Here is an 18,206-nt window from a genome sequence, read left to right on the forward strand (position 1 = left end):
TTACAGAAAGCATCTACATCTATCAGTGGAACAGTATCTTGTAAAAAACACTTGCCTGATTGCTGTATCTTCCATTTTAGAGACAAAAGAAAGCCCTAAATGACAAATTTTGGCCACAACCAACCAATCATGCAGCAATCAAAACTGAACATTTTTAAGAACTAAGACAGAAAAATCAGAAATCATCAAGAGAGCATCATAGTAACAGATGGGCTATGTAAAGGTTTTATTTTTTATTTACAGCAAATATATTACAGTAAAAAAGTTTAACATGACTCGTGGTTGTGGAAGGATGGTACATATGCATACATCAAAAAGGTTTCATTTTCTTGGCACTAACTGAACTGAATACAAGGATTCAACACAAAAATAAGAAACAGAACATTTATTAGGCAAACTCTAACTGTACACATCTGCAACTGGGGTTTCAATGCAATCCAAAGAACACAAACAAGTCATCAGGATGGCAAAGACTTTTTTGATGAACATGTTGAACCCTCAAGACAAGGCTGTCTGGCACCATTTAAAAGTTGCTGTACTGAACACACTGATTTTAAAGAAATGTCACAGATGATTAAGACACTGAAAATGCACTCAGCACAGTGAAGAAGCCCATTATTTTCCTTATTTCTTTTTCTACTCCCACAGTACCAGAGTGTTAAAAGGCTGCATGGCAGACAAGCTGGATGCAACAGCTGGAGAATTCTGCCTGTCAAGCAAAGTGACTTGCAGCAAGAGATGTGCTTTCTGCAACAAACCCAATGATACTCAGCTTGTGTGGCTTCAAGGAAGATGATCTAAGAATACCAAATGTTGAAGCCTTATAAGCTCTTTACATCATAATCAGAATCCTGAGAAAAGCAGGATCCAAATTACTCCAAGTGAATTCGGGCTTACTTATACACAACAAAATTGTCCAGATATACCAACAGTAGTAAACAGAGTTAATGCAGTGTTAATCCTTTTACATTTTAATGACTAGCTATAAAAACAGAAACTAGCATGTTCAAATCTGTTTACATTTCCTGAGCTTAGTTAAATGAAGAAGGAATGAACGTTACAAAAATCCCGGTAAGTCACCAATAAATTAAAAATGTACATAACCACTATAGCTTAAGAAGCTCAGAGTGAAGTCTGCCTATCCAATATCCTTTCTTTAGGAATCCTGTACAGAAGCCATGCCATTAACTTCACCAGCAATGCTGAGATGCTATGGAATTGTAGGTCTTTTTTTTTCCCTTGCTCTTCCAGCAGATTGCCTGATGGCCTTTCCTAATCAAATCATGAGAGCATTCAAAAACAGCAACCCTCTACTTGCAGTGCACAAAACAATGTTCTCAGCAACACAATGTACTACTGAAATTCAAATTTCCTAGCTGCAGTTATTTGGGTGGGCTCTCAGCTCTCACACACACCACCCCCACCACCCTGGCAGCAGGTTTGGTATCCTTTGGGGGAACAAAGCAGGAGACTGGAGGAAAGACCCTCAGCAATATCCATCTTAGCCCATTTTAGAGGTTTCTTTAAGAGCCAACATCTTGCATTTGAGAAAAGCACTCGACCTACATGAGTCATACACATGTTTATTTATGCATGTTTATTTCCTGCATAGAGAATACTGTGTACCTTGGAATAAAACCCAAGTCTTGAGAATATACTGAGAGTATATTTGTAGCAGTGCTATGGAAGATTAATTCAAACCCAAACAATCAAACTCAACGGTCTCAAAGACTTGCAGAGCACAAACTTTGATAAAACAAACCACTTTTTAGAAAACTGTCTGCTTATAGCATACTTCTATTTTATGGTGTAGATAAAAGAGAGGTAGAAAGGTTTATCTCCTCAGTATCAGTTTCTGTGCAGTATTTATAAAATGTCAGAAAAAAAATCTATAGCTTTTCAGTGAAAATGCCATCTTTCCTCCTAAGAATTATAAGGAATCTCTTCTTTCCACTTAAGTGCTGTAAACTAAATAACTGGAATCTGATTCAGAAGAGCTATTCCTTCCAGTAGCCTTACCACACCAATTTTGTTACCAAATTCTGCTTCTAAGAAGTCATTACAGAAATACTCTTATACAGGGCTCAAAAATCCCTCACAGATACAACCCACCAAACCATTTACCAGCCAAATAGTGTCAAGTCTGCTCTTAAAAAAAGCACTCACTCTTGCTCGACTTGCATGATCCATCTTATGCGAGCTACCAAGAGGGACAGAGAAGAATGGAAGTATGGAAGGCTGTGTGGCCTTTCTCCTCTTTGGTGATGACCTCAGATGTGAGCACCATCATCACCCTGTCTGGCAAAGCATCCTGAAGCAGCTTCTCTTCCTGCCACGAGCCAATCTCTGTAGCAGGAGGATGGATGGTGCTTTAGTAACGAGCGCTCCTGAAAAAAGGTAGGAAGACCCGACCAGGAGACACAGCTGAACAGAAACTGTGCTGGTAAGATAAAATATCCATCTTTCCCTGGTGTTAAGAGAAGCCTGCAGCACTACAGTTTTCATGATTGTCACCAGATAAGGGAGAGAGATGGAAACATCAGCTGCAGACATCCAGAGTGTGATCCAGAGTGCAGTGCATTTCCCACGGAGCCGAGAGCCTCAGGCCAGCAGTGCCAGGGGAAGGCAGGTCAGAGGCACCAGGGTGGGATCTGCCCACAGGGGCTCCACTCCTGACCCCTGCTCTCATGGCACTGCCAGAACTGATCTATCTGTGACAGAGGACCTGCCTGCTGACATTTCAGGGCACACAGGGCTGGAGCTCCAGCTTTATTCACATAGCAACGACTGTTCAAGGATGGGATTTGAGCCATGAAAGTCAGGCTGCTGCATGGTGACCTTTAATTTACCCAGTGAATGCTAAACAAATTACATTAAATTAAATTCAGTCAAAGCAGATGCTAGCTTATTTATTAAAAAGCTCAGCTTTCTCTTTCTTTCAACTGGTTTTAGAGACCAGCAGCTCTTGGGAGCAGACCTTCACTCTAAGTCAGGCAAGAGCAGCTCCACAGAGATGGCCTGAGTGACTCTCCTGCAGCAACACCAGCCTAAAGAAGACCTGGCTTTCCCTAAGGATGCCCAGCAACAGCTCATGAGCACAGCATCTTTGCCTCCTTGCTCCCTGCACTTCCTATCCAACCCAGGTGTTCTCCCTCCTTCCACAAAAATCACACCGGACTCACAGTGGAGGACAATTCTTCATTGCCTTCTACTGCCAGATATTTTAAGAAATCTATGAATTTTCTAATATAAAGAAGTATTTACTCTGTTTCAGAAAACCAGTACGGCTCTGCAAATATATAACTTGTCATTAGCTTTTGACAGGGTTGGGTAAGGGAACTCGTATACAGCAACATGGTCACATTCACAATCCAGGTTGGAAACATTTCCTTCTGTCACTTGTAGCATGATGAGACTGACTAATATTCCTGTACTCAAAAAATCAACAGGCCCTGTCCTTCAACCTGCTCCCTTTCAGCAGTATGCCTAAAAGCAGTCACATAAATAAGAGATGTGCTGCTTTCAGCAACACAGGCTTCATGCACAGTCTGTTTTGTCTCTTTTCTTTTGTTCTCTGGAAACATTACTCTCATTAATTTAATTCTCCAACTATGATCCACCAAAATAAAAATAAATTCAAGTAGGAATCCAAACTGGTTATTGCTGGGTATGGGGTCAATGTAAACTGACCAGACCCAATGCCAACCTTGAATTCACTTTACAAAAGTCAGGATTGTTCGATTACATTTGCTGACCATAGACAGCTTCTTTCACTATTCATACAGCTTGAAGACAGAAGATTTGCTGAGAACAAGACACAGTCCATGTCCCCTGGAAGTAAATGGAGCTAATAGCCATCATCTTCATCCATATCACAGCCATAATCTGAAACACACAAAGACAAGGGCATATAAAAATGCAAATATTCTGGGTAGATGGAAGACACAATAGAAGTATTGCTTCTTTAAGGCTGTTTTCTTGCTATGTAACTAAAGGATAAGTTTTGCCTTAGGCAAGCATTTTAAAAATCATCTATTTTCTTAGGCCCAAATAAGTTCTTGTATGTACTTCCCTCAATGAAATAAAATTATTTTCAAGCATGTATGTGTAAATATCTCTTCTCACTTGTCACTAGACCCTCCTTTAGGAATACTTGGCACATGTATATGTGAAATACTTGGTTTAATTTAGAGGCTAAGGTGATCAAGCCTGATTGTCATAAGTGACTTGGCACACAGTGGCTGATAAGCAGCAGCATTACATTTACAAGTAGGCACATTTTTCACTAGATATAGGCACCAAGGAAAAAGCTGGTTTGTTTATATTATTCATGGATTTATGAGCTGAAATTGCAAGGGTTCAGAGATAGCTCAGAGTTCCCATCAACATCAAAAGAGTCATGGAACAAATCCTGACCAATGCATCTGACTCAGATCTCCCTCATCTTCTTACTTCTAGACTTAAAATTTTTGCCCAGATTTTTTAATTCAGTTTTGTTTTCTTAAACAATGCTGAGTGCAAAGACTGTGTGCTGTGTGTCAGAAGGCAAGTCTGTATGTTTCTAATGCACCTATTTCTCTTTCTGTGTGCTTCTGAATGCACTGACACAGATACCTTCTGTTGTGTAGATGAGCCTATGGATAATTATTGCATATGAGCACTGAGGAAAGTTAAACTACATATTCCAAATCCAACACAGGGCAACATCTCACCCAAAGAGACAAGCAAATGCTCAAAAGCAGAATTAAGTGTAATCTATAATGATTTGTGTAGAATGGGTGAAGTTCACCATCTGTAATTCATGTTGTTATTCCAGGAAGACAGGTCTAAAATCCACAGAGAAAGCAGCTAGGAAAGAGTTATTTTCTGTTCTGAGCAGCTCTGTACACCTGCATTCGAATTCTGGGAATACTCCTTTCCTTTTCCTATTTATTTTTATTTTTTAACTCTAATTTTTCAGCTGTTGTCCTGGCCAGATAGGGAGTAGTGGAATGTTCTCAGAATGGTTCAAAATTAGTAACATTTACAAAGAAAAAAAACTCAGTGACCTTTATTCTATTTTTGTGGGGGGTTTATTAATAAACATAGACCCACCCTCCCCCACATGGATGCCTTTTCTTGGGAACGTTATTCTAATAATAAATGCAGGCAACAAACTGTTTTTCCTACAGTTCAGCAATTATTTTCCAGCAGAGAAATCAATTTAAAAGCAACAGACACTTTTGTGAAATGTATACATATTGTCCATGAATGCTAAATGAATAGTGATGGAAAGATTTTTGCAGTAAATAACATTTCACTAGGAAACTTATTCCCATCTTGAGTCTTCACAACCCATAATTAGCAGCTCCCATTTTAAAAATAATTTTGTGTATTTTCAAAGCTTAACTTCTAAAGGGAAGCTTTTAATAAAGGATAAATGTGGATGTGTCCAGCTAAGAAAAACCACAGTGGAGAGGAGACTGCCTTTTCCTGCCAACAAAGAAATCTAATTAAACCAGTGGCTTTGCTGGGTAACCCAAAGAAATTAGCACACATCTGTGTACCATACATGCACCACCAATGCCATTCCTGCACTTGGGGAACAACTGCTTCCTCCTAACACCTTCCCCAGAAACAGAGTGTGATGATTTGTTCTGTTTTGAGCTGGACAGACACATCCCCAGGGCTCATGGACAACCTGGACATCACTGCAGTCTCCACTGAGGAGGCACAAGGAGAAGGGAGGGGATGCTCAGGGGGCCCCAGGCACTGCTAATGGAGGGGTTACTGACCCCCTAACTCCTCAGATCCACCTTAGTAAATCTAATTCTGGAAAACACCTCACTTTTCAGTTTGTTCTTGAGAAGCCCTCTTAGCCTAAAGCTCGAGATGCAAAGTTTTGTCAGGAGGAGTCTCCAAGGTCAGGTTTCAGACAAGGGTGATTCCAGGCTTCCCACAGGAACAGGCAATGCTGAAAAGGCAGCAGGAGCTCTGGGACAGGGACACTGTGTGTCCCCACCCCTGCAAGAACAAAGCCCACGTCACCAGAGATGGTACCCCCAGCTCACCATTTCCTCCCATTAACTGCAAGGCGCTCATGCAGTGATCTTCATCTTCTTCTACCTCTTCCTCTTCCACCTCTTCATCGGGGTTGTAGGCTACTGGGCCACTCTCCACAAGCACAGCTGCTGGTTTTTCTACATCAGAGGCTTCAGCCTGTGCCTTTGGAAAGGTAACCTGCACAAAAGAAGAGAGAACAGTAGAGCAGCCCTTCTTTTGGTCCAATATTTCTACAGAACTTTAGCAGCTTCCAAACAATAGGGACACGAGAGACAGAAGCTCATGTCCAGTGCTACAGGCTCAGCTGTTCTAATGAAAGTCAGGCAAAACCATACAGTTTTCACTTAGTCCAGAAACAGGCAACTGAAATATCCTGTAATGGTAACAGCAGAACAAGGATTCTCTGGCAAGCACAAGAGGAGGAGAAATTTGGGAGCGAAGGCTCCTCAGTAGAGCTCTGTGGGAAAACTTAAACCTCTCCCACGGTGTGCTCAACTCACATCAGGCCTATTACAAAATAACAACGTTATTGACAATTTAATGATAGCAAAAATGTACCCTTCAAATCAGAAAAAGCCCAACATGTATTAGTTTTGACAGCTCTGGTTGGATTTATTTGGCGGCGCAATGAGCTGTGGAACAAATAGCACTCTGTAGACAGCACTTAATGTGATGGCAGAGCACTCAGTTGATAATACACACTGGCACCTGTGCCATTACCTGTGGAATTCAGCAGAATAATGATCTCCAAATGCTACCTTGGGAATCAATCATGGATGGGACCTGTTCTGGATGTGGTCCTCCCCAGCTGCTGCAAGGTTAGGCAGGACACAGCATGGAGGGAGAGAAAGGGCAGCACCACAAGGGAACAGAGGTGAATTTGGAGTAGGTAATGCTGTCTTTGGCTCATTAAGGAGAGATCTGGGAACAGGGCAGGAAGCAGCAACAAAGCCTGTGCCAGCCCAGCCCAGGCTCTGCTCTTTCTGTGTAAGCTTTCTTCTCATTTTCATGGTGTGCTCAGTCTGGAGCTCCACCTCCTTCTCTTATCCAGGGAAGAAACATCACAGAAGCTTTACCTCCATCAGCTCTGTAATAGGGTATTTTCCATGTCCATTCTGTACTTGGACTGTTGGGGATTCATACATTAGAGCCCATGGCACACAAAACCAGCCAATTAGCAATTGGAAGAACCTTAAAGATTAACCATAAATGCTGTGTTGTCATGTGAAAAATTCTGAGAAGGGAATATTGACAGTACCTGTCACCAGTCAGCTGTTACCAGCACTGGTAACAGTAAGAAAGACAGAAAAGACTGGGACCACTTCCTTGGAAGGACCAGTGCTGAAGTGCTTCTAAAAATGAATGGTCCAAAGGAGACCAAAAAACCTCAACTCTTCTGGTCCATATCATGAGAAAAGTGACACAGTGCTCTAGGTTTTAAATGAGAGTACACAATTATGTACTGCTGCATGTTCTCCAATTCCATTGGCAGCAAGCTCCGATAAAATGCTGCAGTTTTTATTTATTTATTTATTTATTTATAAATGTATTTACTTGGGATGCAGTAGCTCCCAGAATACCTGTAACTCCAGGCACTTCAGAGATACACCATAGGAGAAAATCCCTGCACCAGAAAGTTGATAGTCTAATTATTCAAACATCAAAGCTGTTCCTGAACTTGTCATATACCATGAGAGTCAACCTAAAGAATCTGCCTGAGTTTTTCAAAGTCACCCCAGGGTTTGCTCCAACAGCTCATTAATAGGGCAAAAGACACCCATTAATTTTAACAGAAAATCAAGTATTTAGATATTCGGATCAGTCAAAGACAGGTTTTCATTATTTTTTAATGCTCAAATTAATCATATTATTTAGAGGAACTTCCCTCCAGTTTATAATTCCTACCACTGCTTTTGCCTCTAGAGCGATCAAATTGGGTCCATCTTGGTATAAGCAGAAATAGACACAAGAGTTTGAAACAAATCAGCATCACAATATACATCAATTTATATGTTTAAAAGTATCCATCTGCTCTGAAAAAGTGGGTGAATATAAAGGAGCTACAATTGAGTCATTATTTTTTAAAATTGCTCCATGCTAATTAAAATGTGACCTTCTTCTAATTATCATGTCCACTTCCAGACTGCTGTACTTCTAAAAATGAGCAGAGTTTTCTAATGAGCATAGAATAAGAAGTGAAAATGTATTTCCCTAGGCAGGATATCAAACTGTTTCTGAAAATCAATGACTTTTAGTCATGTTAAAAAAAAAGGCAGTCAAACAACACCTTTAAATAGAACTTCCTGAATTCACTTTCAGACATCCTGGACTGGAGTTTGACACTTAGCTTTATGTATGGATGGGCAATTGCCAAAGGTGTTAAACTACCCAAGGGAACTGGTTCACTTTCAGCAGGGTGTCAGTGTCACACATTTGTGGGCAAGAGGGACAAATACCTTTGATATACTGAATTTTTAGATATGCAGTAGACAGTTTGTTGTATACAAAATGCCTGTGAACACTCAGTACAGTGGGAAATTAATAGTGCAAGAAAGCAGCTATCACTGTCACCTGCTTTCACTGAAAATAATAATGACCTGAAAATAATCATGATCCCTTCAGGAGGTGCACAAAGCCACCCAAGGAGAGCTTCTGGCAGTGGCCAGTTACCAGCACTAACTTTTCTGTGGCACTATTACATTTTCAAATTAGACAAACAAAGCAGGAGTAAGCCAGGCTGGATAGGGTAAGCTCTTTCCACGCTGGTCTCTGACAGAAGCCCAGCTCATCCCTGGGGTCAGCTCTGGCTGCACAAAAGTGGAGTTTGCCAAGTCCTTCTTCTCTGTGAGGACAGTCCAAATGCTGAGAAACAGGCAGGAGCTCTGCCCCCTCCTACTCCTCCTGACCATTTATTTGGCATGGACCTTTTTAGATGCTTGCAGGGAGTTTTCTCTTTTTTGCTGTCCAATGAAGCATCATGAGGCTGTGCTAATGTTCTTGATGGATAAATAAGGCAAGTCTGGGTTAGAAAACCCAGCCAATCTCAGCTTTGCAGTAACCAATTCCTGGGCTGATCAGACAAACAAGACCCATGTTTTTACCCTTATCTACCACATGACCAGAGCCAGGCTGAAAATAGCTTGTGGGAATTTCCAAACTCAACCTGTTGCACCAGGCTGGAGAAGTGCTGGACTTTTCTTACCTCTTCAGTGGCAGCCTTCTTAGCAAACTGGGTTGAAATCAAGGGTCTTAATCTGCAAAGAAAGAAAGAAAAAATGCTGAACATCAGAAAAGTTGCACAAGAGTTTGACACAGAGTATTCATTCTCCAAACAGTGAAAGCACTTTGCTAGTGTTATGTTGTGCAATTACTTTTTTAATGATTTAAGATAAAGAGCAGAGAGCCACAAATGCCACAATAATTAACACACACATTCCCTTGGAAGAGTCTGTCCCAGATCAAGGTAATAATAAAAGATGCCAGCACAGTAGCAAAACCTCATCTCAAACTGCAGCCCCTGCTTCTCCCCAAGGTCTTTGAAATAGCTGTGTTTGTCACATTTTACAAAAATCAAAAGAAAACTGATTTTTGGAAGAATGCAGACATGGCAAGACTGGGCCACACTCTGATTACCAAGCACTGGTCTGCAACTGCTTCTCTGCATCTCATGATTCACAGAGGATACCAGTAAGATTATGCATGCAGGATACCATAACCATCACAGGCAAGAAGTTAACATCCAGCTACAGAAATCATAAAAAAAAAATACCCCAGGGATCCTGAATACCTTGAATGAGAAATGACAAAAATTGAACATAAACATTTTTAAAAACTCTGCATCAGATGTGAAAGAGACCTGCATATTTGGGGGAGAAGAGCTGGATCAGTATAACTTTACAGCTAAGTGTTAAATATTATTACTTCTGAAAAACATTTCATAGTCTGTTGTTTCCTCACTGCCAAGGAGGCTGTTCTCAATCCATCATTTAGTGCTACTTTCTGGTCTCTCCTGCTCATCTAGATGTATCTAGTCACGAAGAGGATGACTTGCTTTCCACAGAAACACTGCTCAGACAGCTCCTCAAGCACGTCTTTTAACGAAGTCTAGGCAAACAACTTAATGAACACCAATTTATGCCTCCAGAGATACAGTCTTCTATGATAAGCAGCATTTTACTCTCATTTTTCTCTTAGTCATTCCTCCTTGTTAACACACAGAAACTCGTTGTTTTCCTACTTATTTATTTATTTCAAATAATCAGCAGGAGGAAACAAAACCCCAGAGAATGAGCAGGGGAGACTCAGATCATTATCTCTGATGGTAGAGACAATATTATAATACAAGATATTAGCTAAGCTCCAGAAAGGTTCAAAAACTGGTCATCTCTGAAATGCTTTACAGGACCCAAAAGGCATTTCAGCAACTCAAGTCATTGAAGGTGCCTCCTCTCAGCAGATCAAAACAAAAAGAAGCTAAGGGAATGTTTCAGGAGCAGTTCCACTGAAGAATCCAGAACACATTATTCTGCTACAGAGACTTCTTGTCATATGATATAATTACAAAGAATTTCAAGAAAGAGATTCACTTGACCTACATAAATATCTATTACTTACAAATCCTGGTCGACTTCTGGGATCAGAGAGATTATATTTGAAGACATGGACACACTCCTCCCTATGTGCTCAGCCTTCTCTTTCCATTATCTAACCCCAATTGCAGAGTTTTCACCTTTAAATGCCTGTCAAGTCCAACCTGCTGCAAGGAGCAGGGATACCTTCGACCTGACCAGGTTGCTCAGAGCCTGTCCAACCTGACCCTGAATGTTTCCAGGGACAGGGAATCCACCCCCTCTCTGGGCCTGTGCCACTGCCTCACCATCCTCACAACAGAAAAATTTCTTCCTTAATTCCCGAGATTTGAGAGTACCTAGCTACTTTCAATCACTGTTTTCCAAAAAATCACCCTGTTTAGATGCTTATAAACATATAGATGCAGCAAAGCCCAAAAGGTTGCATAGCTGAAGGATTCTAATTACCAAACGGCTTGTGTTTCATTGACATGACTGAAAAACACCCAACATTGGTAAGAAATGAAAGACTTTTATTTTAAATTCATAGTCATGATTATTGCAATTAACATTGTACCAAAGATAGCACCTTTTCCCTCCTGCTACCCAAAGACATCAGACCTCCCTGGAGCACCCTGAAAATATTTCCTCCCCCCAATTAAAATCAAGCTGTTGAGTAAGACTCACAAGGTAATCAGAAACTGCTGACATTTCTTTTAGAGCAAATTATACATGTGCTCACACAGTGAAGAAAACAATCACAGCTACAGGAAGCAGAGTAAACATTCCAGTTTCATTTTAATTAAAATGGTCCCCTAATGAAAATAAAAAGATTCACATTTATGAAAAGCCTATTTGCAAAAACTTTAGTGCTGCATCCAAGAGCCCTTCTATACCATTTCTCAGCAGCAAGGGATCCTCACACCCAAAGTGAAATTAAAGCTGTATTTCTGTTCCACAAGAGCCACTCACAACGTGCACATCTTCACTTCCTTACTACAAATACAGCACTGCCATCTGATCTGGCAATACAGTTTCTCTCTCAGCACAGTATAAAATGCATCCAGAAGCAGTGGGATGGATCCTGCTCCTGCCATGGATGGTCAGCACCTGCTGCAGGCCAGATCCAAGGGTGGATCTCATCACGTGGGTGGAATGGCTCAGCCCACTGCCCCTCCATACTATCTGCTTCCTAAAACACTAACCACAACACTTTAAAGTAAGGAAAAAGGTAAAACCATCACAAAAACTTATTTCCCTGCCGAAATAATGGCTTTGATTCAAACAACAGCTATAAAAGTTATAAATACATAACCCCCTTGGCTCTCCTTATGCCTAGGGAGAGCCCTACTATTACTGTACAGAACCATTTAAGAAGGTTTTACAGTTGGGGGTGTTGTTTTGTTTCTTAAATGCCCCAATGTCCTGACCTCCTTAAACCAGAGCAGCTGCTGCCACACCAGCCATATGGAGCAATAAATTACTGGCTGCCATGGCTACAGATACAGGCTCCTTCTGCTGTCTGGCTGCACCTCAGAGGGTGGAAAAAAGTGTCTTCATGGAAAAGCACAACCCCTTTTGAGCCTGGGACAGGTCTGAGTATTGATGATCAAAAAGCACCTTGAAAAAATAAGTAACTGGAGTATCTTATCCAACTTTCACTGGGCATGACTCAAGCTCATCTGCAGAAGTCTATCAAGGGACACACATGCACAGAAGAAAGATCCTGTTTATCAAAGTCCAGACTGAATTAGAGGTTCACTAATTCAATAAATAGCTCAATAAATAATAACAGCTCAATAAATAACAGCCTACATTAAGGTACAATTCCATATATCCTGAAGTGACAACATCATCCATTTAAAATGTAATGTTGTGACTGAGAAGTAATGGGGCTCCTGGTTTTCCAAAGTGTGTCAGTTGTCGTTCACTCTTTATGATGACTTCTAGTTTGGGGCATTTTCCTTTTGAACTTTGCAAATTAACACAGTACCTTGTGGGAGGGAAAAACAGAACAAGCAACTTTCTGAACAGCAACGTGATCCGTAAAAGGGGATAAAAAAGATTTCACACAGCCCCAAGTGTGTTACATGCACACTTCAAACTACTTCAAAAATTATGCAGATCTACTAATGCTCATGTCAGCCAACACACATAACACTGGAAGCAGATTATCTTGACATGTTTGTGACAAAAACTAATGGCATGGTACAAGGCATCAGAGGCTGTTCCCTGCCGAATCCACTCCGCTCTGAGCTGAGATGTGCACGATAACGTCTGGGTTTGTCCTCCAGCTTAACAATTTAAAAGAAGATTCAATATAATAGCTCCTGACAGGGCTGGAGATCACACAGACTGAACTTTCAAAGTGTTTTTCTCTGCAAAACAAGCTGGCTGTGACAAACAACAGTTTTTATTTTGCTTATTATTTAATAACAAAAGATTACACAGCATAGTACATAAAAGAGAAAGAGCAGCGAAAGGTAATAAACCCACCTCGCTTGCATCAGACTGCTCATCCACCAAAAAGTTTGACAATACCATAACAATCTCCTCAGTGCAATCCTACAAGCAATTTGGAAACTCACCCAAAGCTCTTTTCTTACTGAATTTTAATTTAATCCACCCATGTAGGGAACATCTTATTGCTGCTTACCGCCCATACTAATTTTATACACGGATGGTCCCAGAATACACAATGGGAAGCAGAGATCGAGCAGAGCCCACAGCCACAAGCCTGCAGTGTAATTATGCAGGTCATCCAAGACAACTGCCCATGAAACCTATATATCCATGCAAAGGCCTTTCATGTGCAGGGACAGAAAAAACTATTGAGAAATGATTCAACAAGAGACAGGTCAGGTTCTTCACGCTGGCCGAGATCCTCCTCCCACCTGAGGCCAGATGGTTTTGCCTCAGGAGGTCAGTTTACTAGACATCTGTGTGAGAAGGAAATTAATATAAATGTTTACACAGGCTAAGACTGCCCTTTAATTAGGTACCATCAATGTTATCCTTACCGGAAAGCTGGGAATTACCTCTCTGCAAGGATTTAAATCTCTTCTTGGAAACACAACAGCATCAGGAGACACTGCCTGCTGTCCTGCCATTGGGTCAGGACAAAGGGGTGACCCTCCCATACTTGGATGACTGCTGTTTTCCAGAGGGCAAAACAAAGGCTGCAATGACAACCATAACCCTGGAGCACTTCAGGGTTTGCACATCCAGCTGTGGATCCCACCATCTTCTGCATCTGCGTCTGCCTGAGAGCCAGATGCTCACAGGAGCACTCGAGAGGAAGGGGAGGCACCCAGCCAAGGCCAGGGCTGGCTGTGACACCCATGGACAGCAGCATGATGCCCTGAACACAGGGGCTGGGGGTCAGGGTGCACTGCACCACCTCAGAAGTTCAGATACAACCACAGACACCATCATGCTCTGCAGAATGAAAAGCACCGGTGATGCTCACACTTGAAACCATGTGTGCTTGAATGTGAGGTAGGCAGGAGGTTCTGGCTTTCTCAAGACCAGGCTCTTCACCCTGTCCAGCTCACCATCACTGTGAAAGCCCCAAGGAGTTTCCCTGGATCACTCCCCCACATGCCAGGGCTGCAGAGACCCCATTAATGGCAGAAAGACTCCAACCAAGAAAAAGCATGTCCAAACTGCAATAAGCTCGGCTCCCACACAGCAAGGTCCTTTTGGAGATGGCTCAGCGCTGCCAGCTGTACAGATGTGACTGATGGAGCAGCAGGCAGAGTGTGAACCCCTCCTGGATACCAACAGACAGCTGAGCCAGTTCCTGCTAACTCTGCTCCAACATCCCTGCGTGAACTCCAACTCCACCAACAGCCAGTGCCTTCATCCTGTTTCCGAGCCAGCAACACTACAGAAAGAGCCATTTCAAGCAGAAAAAAAGCAAACTGAAGCTGACACCAAAAACTAAAGTGAAATGAGGAATTGTTCCCACTTCTCATTCCCACTCAGTCCTCTTTCATGCTGGATCAGAGGAGCTTGGCTTTCATCAGTGCAGCACCAGACAACACGGCACTGAGAACATCTTCAGTGCTAATGAGAGCAGCCTCTCCCAGCAAATGCCTGGACCTGAGCACTGAGGGACCAAAACTCGCAGGAGGAAACTGGAAAAAAGTAAGAACCTCTATCATTCGCTAAGGAATAGATTTACCACTGAGGAACTAAGCACCTGCATCAGTCACCAACAGGCTTTTGAAAAGCAGGAATTTTGCTAGTGCGTCGTGAGTTAAACACCTATTCCAGGCTTTTCAGAGAGGGGCAGGGGCTATACCATCTGTCTTCAATAACCCAGCTCAGAGTGGGCAATATTTTTCTGCATAGCTGCAACGCTTTTTCCTCAGTTAGATGCTGGAAAACAGCAACTTGCTGTTCTTCCCAATGACTAAACCAACAGATTTTCAACAGCAAAAATGAAAAGAATGACATCTAAGGCCACCTCACTGGGACCAAATGAAATTATGCTCCTGCAGCAGATCCCAAACAATATCTCCACAAATCTGCTTCTAAAGGAAATTGCTGCAGACCATGGGAAATTACAATTGCTTCAGGACAAGACAAGCTGACTGATCTAATATTTCTGGTTGACACACCTTCTTCCTGGGTTTGTCAATAAAGACACTGATGAGCTCATCTCTCCACAGGTCAGGAAAGTATTAGTTGAAAATATGTTATTCCTTTCACCATGGAAATTTTTCCAGATGAAATGATGGCAGCAAGGCAAATCTGCACCTTGCTGAGAAAAGCTACTTAAAATAAGGAAGCTATGAAGCATTTTAATGAAGGTAAATGAGTAATCATAATGGTCTCAGTTAAGCAAGTCTAATGGCAGTGTCACTTTTAAAACATGGGCGTGAGACAACTCATGTGGTGACAATCCATATGCCTTAACTATTGTGTAGTGCAGTCTTTCAAATGGCAACAGTGCAGTGCAGAATGCAACTGCTATGGCAGAAAGAGCCATTATTAGCAGATAAGGCAAATAAAAATAAATTTCAAACGGTGCTTGAAACTATAGTAACAAGAAGTGAAATTTTAAAAGTTAAATGAACACATTATCATCTCAACAGAAGGATTATGCTATTGAAAAATTCTCAGCAGTAGCACTGCCGTCTGTTTCTGGTGCAAATGTATTTTTCTAGACTCAAGCAAGGAGGATTACAGATATTTGCTTTTGGACAAGTGTTTTGATCAATCTTAACCTCATGAAAGCTTCAAATGAGGCAAAAGATAAAAAGAAAACACCTTAGTAACCTGCAGTCTCTGGGAACAATTCATTGAGGTTGTTATACCCAGAGGTGATGCCAGATCGATTGCTGGATCTTCCCTGTTGACATTACAAGGACAAAAATCATGCCAGACAAAAGAGGAACTCACTTTTCCACACCTCTAGCAGCCTATACCACCAGGCAAATTCAGTTTCTCTCATCCAATTATGCAGGCAAAACTAATAATTCAGAATTCAGGCAACTATAGATTCATACAAGTAGTCCATCAAGGAATAAAGATGGATGACTGACTTTTTTCCTTGTGTCTGGTCTATTATACATTAAAGAACAATTTCACTGGCAGCCATCTGGAAATCAATGTATTACAAGCTTTATTTTATGATTACCAACATTCCCCTTCGTAACTCATTTCTAATTATAAGCAATAAATCATTCCTTCTTGCTTGTAATTTATAATAGCCAATTATGGCAAACCTCTTATTTAAATAGCAAATCTCACTGTAAAACATCACATATTTTGAGGTATGCACAGAACATCTAATCAGGCCACCAAATGGTAGAACAATGATTTAATGTGGGTTTTGCAGCCACCAAGAAGGCACAAGTGGAGGAGTCCACCCTCCCCTGTGACCTGTACACACTAAACCTTTTCAAAACTGAAAGCACAGGTCTCATCTACCTGACCTGATGTAGAGGAGAATCACATGCAGCAATAAGAGAGCCAGGACACAACTCAGGGAAGGCTGGTGTCAAGGATTCCCTTTACTGTGTCAGGAAATGAATAAAGAGGCTGTGGCAGAAGAAGCTGTAGGTTGGTTAAAGTAAGAACTTCTGGGCAATGTCTAGTTTCATTTTAGGAACTAACAGTGAAAGAACACAGCTCTAAATTTAATATTTTAAAAAAACACCTCAAGTAGCTTTTCCCATGTCTGGATTTGTGTTTGAAACGGGCCGGCCTCCTCCCCCCAAGCCAAAGGACTCCCCCATGCACTGCCCAGGAGCTCAACATCACACCTACTCCCTGTTACACAGGTTCTGCAGGTGTTAACATAGAGTATGAGCAAGGCACTCACTCAGATCACTTCTCCCCATCCCTCCCAGCCAGGAGAGAATCACGCAGAACAAAGGAATTAAACAGTCGGCAGAGAAAAAGTGTCACCAAATAAATCCAGATTCTTCCTTCGGGGAGAAGCCTTTAACGGTGGTTTGCTAGGGCAACCTTTACCAACAACACCAGCAAAGAAATGTAGTGGAGGGTGTCAGATAAGACCAAGCAGGGTCAGTCCAAAAGCACCAGGCAAGGACACAGAAAAAATTTTAGTTATATTTGTTCTTCAGTGTAGGTCTGAGTAACAGGCATGTGAGTGCAAACACAAGAGAGAGGCTTCTTATAAATAGCTCTGCTGGGATTTGTCCGTTAGGAAAAAAACCTCACTCTTGTCAGAAAAGTATTTGATACAATTCTGGATACAGAATTTATTACATGAGAAACTGATCTCAGGAACGTGGAAGTGGTTCCCACTGAGATTTTATTCGGTCATCACACAGCTCGAGCCTGTTCCAGCTTCACATCGTGTCATCTGGTAAGCGTTTACAGTAGGAATCTAGGGAACTGGATTTGGAAAAAATCCATCACAACTGACCTAAATCTGATCTGACCTGAATAATCAAACTAAATACCAAATTCAAAAATGGCTAGACAAGAGAGAGGAGCGGGAATTCTTCAGCTGCAGGATTTATCTCATGCTCTCCTCAGCCATACATTGGGTTAGGCACTCCACTTTTTTTCCCAAACAGCCATGGTGATGGAGGCTATGGGAACATCCCCTTGTTCCAAAGGTATCAAATACAAATGCACAAGTGCTGCAGGCTCCACTGTGTTCCCTTTCCTTTTGAAATACCATTCACTCATGAGAGAACATGGTGGTGCATTCCTTCCTGCCAGGCTGCACTATGATCTAAGCAAAGCACCTGGAAATGGGGAATGGAAAAGAGCAAGTGAATAAGAAAATCCAAAGAGAATGCTTTGGAAGGGCAGTGGTGATCATGTCAGTACCACCTGGCTGTGTCTTTGCCACAGAGTCACCCCAGAGGGTGGCCTTGGCTGATGTGGTGCTGCAACATCCACTGGGGAAATGCTTTGTTAGAGCCATGGCCACACCAGCCCACCCTACAACCACATGTCAGAGTCACAACCTGCCTTGTCACCAAACCCTGCCTGTATTGCTGCTCCAGGGGGTTACACTGCCAGCACTGCTTTATTGCTACACACTGAGCTGAAGATGTACAGGTGCAGCACCACCTAAGCAACACACAGCAGCTCTCCATAGATGGA

General features: G+C 41.9%; 1 protein-coding gene across 1 annotated transcript in view; it reads right to left on the reverse strand.

Annotated features, from left to right (window-relative positions):
- Positions 1-209: 209 nt before the first annotated feature.
- BRF1 (BRF1 RNA polymerase III transcription initiation factor subunit) overlaps positions 210-18,206 on the reverse strand; it is a 172,935-nt gene continuing 154,938 nt past the window's right edge. Inside the window, exons 16-18 of the mRNA XM_030949982.1 lie at positions 9,245-9,296; positions 6,051-6,219; positions 210-3,885 (exon numbers count right to left, since the gene is read on the reverse strand). Of these exons, the coding sequence (XP_030805842.1) occupies positions 3,848-3,885; positions 6,051-6,219; positions 9,245-9,296 (259 nt within the window). The 3' untranslated portion in view covers positions 210-3,847. The remainder of the gene's footprint in view (positions 3,886-6,050; positions 6,220-9,244; positions 9,297-18,206) is intronic.

The sequence above is a fragment of the Camarhynchus parvulus genome, chromosome 5 (genome assembly GCF_901933205.1).
Source record: "Camarhynchus parvulus chromosome 5, STF_HiC, whole genome shotgun sequence".
Taxonomy (NCBI): domain Eukaryota; kingdom Metazoa; phylum Chordata; class Aves; order Passeriformes; family Thraupidae; genus Camarhynchus; species Camarhynchus parvulus.